This window comes from Homalodisca vitripennis, unplaced genomic scaffold, assembly GCF_021130785.1.
Source record: "Homalodisca vitripennis isolate AUS2020 unplaced genomic scaffold, UT_GWSS_2.1 ScUCBcl_9780;HRSCAF=18389, whole genome shotgun sequence".
Lineage (NCBI taxonomy): Eukaryota > Metazoa > Arthropoda > Insecta > Hemiptera > Cicadellidae > Homalodisca > Homalodisca vitripennis.
The window spans coordinates 7,676-17,957 of NW_025785889.1; the positions used below are offsets into that span (position 1 = coordinate 7,676).

The following is a 10,282-nucleotide window of genomic DNA, read 5'->3' on the forward strand; positions in this document are numbered from 1 at the left end:
TAATTGAAAATCCTCAAAGAGGTATTAGAATTGTTGTTAGTCTATAATGCATTTTTAAACTATGTTTAACAAATTGCCTGTTCATTGATGATAGAGTTTAGTTCTTACTGTACCAAATTTAGTTTTTAGCAACACGTTTCAGAAATTTACGAATATAAATCTAAAAATATGTAGGTTCCTCAATGTACGAATTCAATATTTCACTACATTTTAAAACTCAACCGTTAATTACATCATTACCTCATTTTTAATATAATTTCTCTATTGCAAAACTAAACAACCAGAATGTTCAATTTGTTTTGGAAACTTCTATTTATTTTGAAACACAATAGCCTCCTAGGAGTACGTCAAACAACGAGCAGCGGAAGGACGGTCGCCCATGAGAGCCAAATCCCATAGAAACACATCAACCATTGTAAAACCTATTTCATAGCATCTGTCTGTCCTAACTTGGTACAATTAGTACAATTTTGCATCCATTCAGTTGGGTGTTAAAACGAGTCTATTTGTCTACCCTTCGCAAGATACTGTATACAGCTAACAATATGTACTATAACTAATAAATGTTTATTGTGTTTAACTTATACACGGTCAAAAACGGTGTCTGATTTTGGTATATATTCGCCCAATGGATTTAGCTAAGCATTCCTGTAAATCCTGTATTTAAAGAATATACTCATATATTTAAACAAATTGAGTGTAAAATTTAAATTAAAGATGAAATTTATTTGAACATTGAAAAGACCATGTTTTTCCATATCGCATATTCCTTCGTAGGAAGTGGCTGAGCATTAGCTTAATTATCTTCATAATTTCGTGATACAGGATGGAAACTTGAAATTTTGCATGATTATTTCTTACTGTATGGGCAGCATTTAGTTTTATTTTCTGTTGTGGAAGCAGCCCTTCTCGTATGTTTAGAGGTAGCTTTTAATTATGATGCATCTTTCTGGTAAGCAGGATGAACCATTGTAGATTCCTTATGCGTGAAATATGGTCTGGCGTATTCCTATCTAGTTTCAACCAGTTATATTTGGGGAATTCATGTAAATATTATTCATTGCGATTATAACCGACAAACACAACTAAAACTAAAACTTAGTTTTACATTCTATGACAAAATTCTCAGAATAAATATTGCGGAATAGGCTATTTATTTCAGCAGACAGACAAAAACATAAAATCTTTCAAAACTCCATTGGGGAACGTTTCGCTAACGTTCATCAAACTGCATTAGTTTAAATTTAGAGAGCCTAACCATTATAGAACACACTTACCACATATGATAAGCCTGCAGAAGTACCAAGTGACTTAAAGCGAGTGATATTCTCCTACTATACATATTCTATAAAACTACTGTAAATTGAGCTCCATTTATTACAATCCTTCAACTATACATTTTATTTTAAGGATAAAAGATGAATATACAAGGAACTCAACTATACATTTTATTTTAAGGATAACAGATGAATATACAAGGAACTACTGAAGTTTATCGATACATAGCTATGTAATTATAATATCTTATCGACCAATTTACAAATGAAATGATTATAACTACTTAACCATATTCGTGTTCTTAACCATATTTCAGTTGTACCACCTATATAACGATAGCACTAAACATTTGAATAAAATATTGGTAACCAGCCAATATTGTACGAGATATGTATATACGAGTATAAAGGTTGGCAGTCGTCCAATCGGGCACTTTGCCTATTCCATCCAACATCCTATAACCTTACAGCAGTACCACGTGACCTGTGCCAGGTGTAATAGATTTTTAATTTTAATTGAGTACATAACAGATAAACAGAACATTTTTACATGTATACAAGAGGTATATGGGTGTTTATGAACTTTCCGTTATTCTTTTGGGGATGTAGTGTTCATAAATGAAAATTATATCTAAAATAGTGAGCGAAAAGCTCAATTTATGGTCTTCACATATTTTATGTTTAATTTTTACGAGAAGTTACCCTCGGCTTCACACGCAATTTAATTTAAAATACACGGCCATCTTGAGTATATACTTTCTAAATTGAATTCCAAACAACCCTGAGATAAGAGATAGCCAATTAAAAATATTTAAATCTATTGATCCATTTTAGATTAAATTTATGCTTGAAGTTAGAGCTCTTAAGCATGAGAGTAAACCTTTTTTATAAGCAAATCAGAAATTTATTCAATCAATTTTCAATAGTTCATGACATGATATTTAATAGCTCCGATGAGTTGAATATCATTGAACCATTGAAATAATTTGACCATCTTGGAGAAATTGTAATTTTAAAGGGATACTATAATTGAATTACTTAGTATTTGAATATGTATAAATCAATATCTTTATTTTTTAATTTTACGGATGATGAAAAAAATCTTTACTATATCCTTATAAGCAAAGTCCATATAAATATGATGGGCTAGCAACTACCCGCATATTCCAAACAAATATTGAAGGCCTTGAACGTTTATTAGAAATTCTGGTTCAAGTGTATTATATTTCTGGTAATAATGATGAGTTTTTATTGTTGCCACAGCAAATAATAAATGTAGAAAAGTAGATATTATAGTCATTGTAATTTACTACAGTCTTAATATTTTGTGTACCATAGTCTATTTCACTTTGTTTTCCCCATCAAGAAAATATTGTATATTTATACACAAATCTGAGAAGCCTAGATCCGATAAAAGAGGAGTAAAATAAATGTTATAACTTTATGGTCTTTAAATGTATGGTAACACTTAGATGGAAACTAAAACTTATGTTATCTACATTACAATACTAACTACATAATGCATACTTATTTACTGCAATGCACAGTTTATATTATATATGAACTAAAACTGTTTTTTTATATATCGATACTTTCTTATTTTTTGCTTAACAGCGGTTACAGTAACATTTCAAATATGAACTGTTGGTACTATTAAGTTTACGTACTCTATCCTTTTAAGGCTTTAAATGTTTCCTATTTGACATACTTGTTGAATTCATTAAACATAAAGTTATGATGTCATGAAACAATGCTTACACAAAACAGGAACTTTTATTATTAATATTTGTTTGCTGTAATTCAGTTTTTATGCCCAATATATGAATCTTTACAAATGTAGACGCCATTAAGGGGTAGTTCAGAGAGAATCTTGAATAAAATTATTAGAAGTAACAAAGAAGTAATGGAGCAGCTGTTTTCATGCAACTAAAAAACTACTTCGAATATGTTTTATGTAACAATTGTCGTACAGATGATAGTTTTTTTAATCTATTATTTTATCAAACGCTCTTTGTCAACTCACGGAACCATTTTATTCTATGTCACAAAGGTGAAGAAATACTGAATATACAAAAGCTATTTCTATAAGTCTGTATTTTTTACTATATCACCATTGGCATCTCAAAAACTACTAAATTGACAGGAAAGTTTAAATGTGGACTTCACCAACTTCTAATGAAAATTAAAATTTTAGCATTTCAAATTTGCTTTATAATTGCTTACGAAAGACTTTCTTCTAATTTTCTATGAATATAATTTTAATACTTACTTATAGTTCTTTTAACCAATAAATCCTAATATTCATAACTAACTGAATAGTCGCAGCAAGCAATATTTTTGCTTTACGTGTTAAATCAGGTCCTGAGATATTTTAGTAACATTTAAATATATTGTGTCTATTGTATTTATTGTGTTTTCGTGACGTCAAAAAACAATGGATTATTCTGAATCTTCTGATATCTTCTGAATAGATGAAAATGTTCTAAAAGCCATCGTCATCAGTGATTAAAATTAAGTACGTCCTCTACATTGAAATTGCTGAGTGGAGGTCTATTTTGAATGCATGCAACCAATGGTGCAGCGAAAGTCAACTAACTGAAATGTATCTGCCTGAATTCTATGACAGATTATGTAAGCTGTAATCCATAATAGCAACAATGATAGGAGTGATCAATGTATTTATAATATGAAGTTAGATTAAACACTTCAATTTACCTTTCATAAAACAAGTGGCTTTTAATGTTTTTGTAAGTAAAATGTTCTAATAGTATATTTTATGTAATATCTGGATGGAAAGAGGTTTTAAAAAAAGTGCTTGGTAAAAATACACGTCTCTAGATAACAGCTATTTATAAAATACGTATCAAAAAGTCTCAAATTTAATATTTCAACAAGTATGACCTCATTATTCTTTAATTTTTAGTTTCGAATAGCGTTCAGTACGTTTACGAAAAGATAATGAAATACACATTTAGTATATGTTATAGTCATTATAAAAATATTGTTAAGAATTAGGACGAAAGCCAACTTATAAAGTGCAATATATACATATTTCCACATGAACATATTCCTACAAACTGGATATCGGCAAACTATACACCTCTTATATCTTAAAGATAACAATTTGTGAGAACTCCCTCACCAAAGAGGGTGAGGTGTTAATGAATGATATTGTTCTCAAAGACACAATAGAAAAATTCAATCCTAATATGTTTAGTCATATAACAATAAGTTATTAATAAGATTTTTTTAAATATTTTCATTAATTAAAACAAATCCAAAGATTTTAAAAGATGAATAAAGGGTAATTGGAAGCCCTAGCTAACACTCAGACAAAACTTGTATATGAATATGCTCTATCATTGAAATCAGTCTTTTGTAAGAGAAAGTAAATCAGTTTCATATTTCAAGCCTATAAATTTACCGTTGATATATCTCGAAAAAGTTTAGTCCTTCATAACGGTTTAAACAAATCTCATGGGGATGAACGTATTATTAAAAGCTTTTTAGTAGAAAAATACGGGTTATAGAATTGGAATTAGAACATAGTCTTGGAGTTGGTTTTAGAAAGATAGGTTTGTCTTGTTCTATCTCAAATAGAATTTTATTGCAACAACAATATTTAAATGGGATTCCCGAAATTCATTGTAAGAAGGTGATATTGAATAGGTACATATCTCGTTACTAGAGATATTAAATATGTATTTCATGTATATTTAAGTAGATTTATATGGCTCATTTTTATTATTACAATATTAAACAGGTAGTCGGTTGGAATGTGCTAATACATGTTGAGATATTATGTGAATGATTATTACAAAAATGTTCTTTAATGAAAAATTACTAAGATACCCACAACACAAAGCAGCCAAGCCGAGGATGCATTATCTACAATAATAATATTATTGAGAGTTAAGAGGATTAAGTCCCGGCTCATCTATCGAACTTAACCAAACCCTGTAACAAGGGAAGAGTTTATCACCCAACCAAAGGTATATAAAAGAAACGTTACAATAATAGATCGTATTAAAAAAGGTACAATCTTTATAAGATTAAACACAATTTTTTGATTTTAAATTATTCGGGGTCCTATACCAGGGCCTATGTAGCCTTGAAAATTGTAATTTTAGGCATAATTTAGAATGTATTGCAATAATTATTCAAATATTTTATAAAAACAATTTTATTTAATTTCATACAAATCGTTCTATTTATATTTTTATCGCTTTCTAAGAAACAGTTACTTTGAATGGTAAACAAGTTTATTTTAAAAAAACACAATCTGTTTATTTTTTAAAGGTTAAGTGATAAAAGTAGTCATTTATTGTAATTATAATTTCAGACTCGCTTTCGCTCGCCGGGGGGCTCCGCCCCCCAGGCCCCCTTAGGGGTGTTACTTTAAGTTCGGGTTCGAGATCAATTTAGGTATTAGCTAATTTTCTATTAGTACAGTTTTGAAATCAGGCAATTTTTTGAGAGTGGGTAATTTTATCAGACTCAATTGTATTTGGGGTAGATAGTAGTTGTTCAATATTCAGGTAGGGAGAAAAAGATAGGATTTCAGTGAAAAAAAGGTGAAGAGGCTGATTTATGAGCTTGATATCAAGGATATTATAAACTATTGCATTTGATCATTTGAAGGTAATAGAGATGGTGGTTTTAAATGAAGAAAATGCTTTTGATGGAATAAATGGGTGGTTGGAATTTCAGTACAAAAATATGTATGAATTTTGAAATGAGTAAAAGTAAGTTGGCTGTTTGTCGGTTAACCTACGCTCAGGCATTGAGGTTAGCGTATTCAGTCTCGCCACAGGGATGCACAAAACGCAGAGACCATGTATATGTACACATTTATAACAACAAGTAGCTTATTAAATCAGCTTTGGTTTTAAGTGCAATAGTTAGTTATGTTTATGGCATAACTTATGGTTGAATGCAATGGTAGAACAGGTTGTTAAATTGTTTAAAGTATTGATTAAATATGTCAGATGGTTGATGGCATGAAAACACGATGACTTAGACAATGTTAATGAATGGTGAATTGACTTTGAGGTAAAAGAATTGGGTTTATTTTTTAGGATGAAAAGAATATTGCTGTTTAATTAATTTGTCATTATTCGTTTTAAGCAAAAGAGATGGTTGATTTTGTGTGTGTTGAATATGAATAGTGGTTTAAAAATATAGAATAAAATGTGTTTGGAATTTTGAAAAGAACAGAAAATCAGTTGTTTGCCCGTCGGTTTACCAACGCTCAGATATTGAGGTTGGCGTATCCAGTCTCGCCACGGGGAGGCCGGCAAACTTAGAGACCATATCTATTTACATATTTACACAAAACGGGGAGTTTTATTCTGGCAGATCCCCTTGCCTACTGCTAATAAAGTCATCAGGGAGTTTTGGTAAAGCAGTTCCCTTTGCCTACTGCTAATGAAATCATCAGGGAGTTTTGGTAAAGCAGTTCCCTTTGCCTACTGCTAATGAAATCATCAGGGAGTTTTGGTAAAGCAGTTCCCTTTGCCTACTGCTAATGAAATCATCAGGGAGTTTTGGTGAAGCAGTCCCCTTTGCCTACTGCTAATGAAATCATCAGGGAGTTTTGGTAAAGCAGTTCCCTTTGCCTACTGCTAGGTCAAATCACGACGGGGAGTTTTTTTTAAGTGGCAGATCCCCTAGCCTACTGCCGAAGACTTAATCAGTGTTTAGAAGGAGCTCGTCATATACAATATTCTTTGCTATGCAAAGAACTCCTTCTACTATTCTGTCGTCTGGTACAAGAACGACGATGTCGTCTGGACGTCTCACTCTGCTCAACAGGACGTAGAGCTGGCCATGAGTGAAGCAGTCCGTTCTCAGGTCGACTCCGACGTACTCAATTGTCTGGCCTTGGCTCTTGTGACCAGTCATGCAGTACGCCAACATGAGGGGGAACTGACGGCGACAAACCCGGAGCGGCGATCCTTCGGCAAACGCGAACCTGAACGTAATCCGGGGAATTCCGATAGGTTGCGTGTTGCCGATAAGTCTGACGGTGATCAGTCGGCTGCTGATCGCCGTCACAATGACTTTGGTGCCGTTCACGAGTCCATCACCGATATTTAAGTTTCTCATGATTAAGCATACGGAGCCGACCTTGAGACGCAGGACGTGATCTGGCACTCCTTTGCCAGTGGCCTGGTTGAGGAGATTTACGTCCACATCCAGCCCGTCGTCGTCTTCTCTGTCCACGGTGTCCCGCGCTTCTCAACTCATGAATGCGCCCGTCCATGAGGTCTAGGATGCGACCGTTGATCTCCTTGACGTTCACATTCAGAGTTGAGAGTATTGCCCGTCTCGCACAAAGATCAGGATCTCGCAGAACACCAGGAGGAAACACATCCGTTATTAAGTCCGCGAGAGAAGTGAGGCATCTCACCCCAGTGAGGGGAATGAGAGACTCTCTCTCGCGGCCTTCTCCAAAAAGTAAAGGATTTATTGTTCCATTGCCTACTCCAAGGAGGAAGTTGGAGTAGTCAATGGAACCACTAGTTCTATGGGGTTGTCGTCAGGGAAAATAGTGTGAACAGTCGCCACAGATGTGACGCCCGAAGTGACACGCACGCGACATCAGCTGGTGTGCGAGCCTTCTCAACGACGGGCGCAATCTGACGGAAGTCCCCGGAGCAGATGAAGATCTTATTCCCGAATGGCACACTACTATTCATGAGATCCCGGAGGGATCTGTCGATCATCTCGAAGATGTAGCGGTGTGCCATCGGGGCCTCATCAAACACAATGAGCTGTGCTGCTCTGATGAGTTCTGCTCGCTGGGACCCGTTGGTGATGTTCCACACACCTGTGCCGTGACCTAGGTCTAGAGGGAGTCGGAACATGCTATGTGCTGTTGTTCCTCCAGCCATGTTCCTTGCAGCAATCCCTGAGCTAGCCACGGCGAGTGCAACCTGTCGACAACCACGGACATACGCAAGGATGACACGAATCAGAGAGGTCTTCCCATAACCCCCGGGACCGTCCAGAAATATGATTCTAGAAGTGCGTCGGTCACGGGGGTTGAGAAGCAGAGAGCGAACGTACTCAAACACACGGCGCTGGTCTGGGGAGAGTTTGGGCACCCAGTCCTCAACGATGGTTCGCTGGAGGTTCTCGCCGTAGTTGAGTAGCTCTCTACCTAACTCAGTCGTGTCATCCTCGACGTAGGGGAGTCCATGATCTTTCAAGCACGATCCCTGCTGGCGGAGGCTCCGATCGATGTCTATCAAGGTAAGTTTCACCGCCAGTTCAGGGTCGAGAGGGTTCCTTTCTAAGTGATCCTCGCTAAGGTGGTTCTTGAAAGACTCCCACAGAAAAGCAGCGGGAGCTCCCATGTTGCAGAGGATCACGAAGAAGGAACGGAGCCTAGGTCCAGTCATAAACGTAGATGCCTCGCGCAGCGCGTGATTGTATTCTTCTTCGTCTTCCACCAGGCCGAGATTGCGGGCTAACGTCCCTGAAACGTCCGGCAACCAGGACCGCCACGAGCCAGAAGATCAACGTAACCACGGCAAGGTGTAGACATAAGTAGAATACGAAGGTAGTATTGTTCTCCTCGGTTGGGAGAGACCCACATCAACCTACATACCTGCTCACCACGCTGGCGAGTCGTTACAAAGTGATGGCCATCGGGGTGTTCGTACAATTCCGCAGTACGTGGGCGCTTAGTGTGCACCATGAACTTCTCGTAAAATGTCTGGTACGTGACATTGTCAAAAGTTTCATGGTGCGGGCGATTGAAGTAGACCATAAGCTTGGAGCTTGCTTGAGTGACTGCATCAGAGAGCTGTTATGGCCGAAAGACAACACTTTGTTTGCCCTCTAAATGCACGGGAAGACACTCAACGGTGGGCTCGAGCTTTGACACAGGAAAGTCGAGAAGACGCCAGCATGCGTCGCTGGCACCCACCATTCTCTTCGTCACGTAATGCTCGACCTCATCCTCTTGTTTCCCCAGGGGAGTGACGGTTACGTTCTGGAGAGAACCGCCTTTCATGAGGTACTTAAAGAGGTACTTGATTACGCGACGAGTAGAAGCAAGCTCCAAGTTTATGTGCGCCTCGTATTTGAGCAGTAATGCGGAATTGTACGGAACGACCCAGCCATCATGCACTTTGATCTGTCTCCTCCGTGATGTGATAAAGCCTTCGTTTGTGTAGTCTCGTTTGTATTGGACGAACCCCCTCTCGTCCACGTGGGTGGTTTGGCAGGCAGGCTTGGGGTAGAACTTGTTGCAGTGCCCCTTTGCAGAGTCCCAGCACAGGAAGTCGGTGCGGTGGTCAGTACCACATGGACCATGAATCATGTGTGTTTCAGCACCAACTTCCTGAGTCTTCCAGCGGCTTCCTCTTCCGAAGGGATGTCTGCGCGTATTACGGAGTCAATGTCACGTGCCTGTACCGGTCCATCGCCGTCAATTTTAAACACAATGTGGGCATGAGGAATGCCCCTCATTTGCATTTCAATGACATAGACGATGTAAACCGGACGGCTAAACATTGCTCCGCTGCGCAGATCTCGGAGGAGTTCGCCAAGTTTAATCTGGAAGATTCTGCAGGCTGTTGAGGGGGTCACTGCGCCCCGCTGTTGTGAGGGCAGGCCTTCTTGATTTTCCTCCCAAGTAGCACTGAAGGTGAACGTCAGGAAAAACGTAGGTGAACCCAGACGAGACACAAGGCCCATTTGCGTTTCTCTTAAATGTACCTTCATGTATCTGGGTCCACCGGTAAACGAACTTTGGGAGGTAAAACTTTTCCAGCCTGCACCCCACCCTCACCAAGGACTGTTTCATCGCGGGTGATGTCCTCTAAAACCTGCCCACCAGCTTGCCTACCCCGTTGAGCTTCAAGGAGCTAGTCCAGTGGTCCTATCCTCAAGGATAATTTTGAGCAGCAGAACGCGTTTGGGAGAAAACGAAATAAATCTTAGGACGCTCCTCCTCGTACCTCGCGAACATCTCGACCTGCCATGCTTGAGAC

At 37.7% G+C, this 10,282-nt stretch overlaps 3 protein-coding genes across 3 annotated transcripts; all 3 read right to left on the minus strand.

Moving 5' to 3' along the window:
- Positions 1-6,965: 6,965 nt before the first annotated feature.
- Positions 6,966-7,385, minus strand: LOC124374722 (ATP-dependent DNA helicase PIF1-like). Its single transcript, XM_046832889.1, has one exon. The coding sequence runs from the start codon at positions 7,383-7,385 to the stop codon at positions 6,966-6,968; it is 420 nt and encodes a 139-aa protein (XP_046688845.1).
- A 419-nt stretch (positions 7,386-7,804) lies between these two features.
- LOC124374723 (ATP-dependent DNA helicase PIF1-like) lies at positions 7,805-8,638 on the minus strand. The gene has a single exon (XM_046832890.1). The coding sequence runs from the start codon at positions 8,636-8,638 to the stop codon at positions 7,805-7,807; it is 834 nt and encodes a 277-aa protein (XP_046688846.1).
- A 455-nt stretch (positions 8,639-9,093) lies between these two features.
- LOC124374724 lies at positions 9,094-9,609 on the minus strand. Its single transcript, XM_046832891.1, has one exon. It carries the CDS (start codon positions 9,607-9,609, stop codon positions 9,094-9,096), a length of 516 nt encoding a protein of 171 aa, XP_046688847.1.
- Positions 9,610-10,282: the final 673 nt, after the last annotated feature.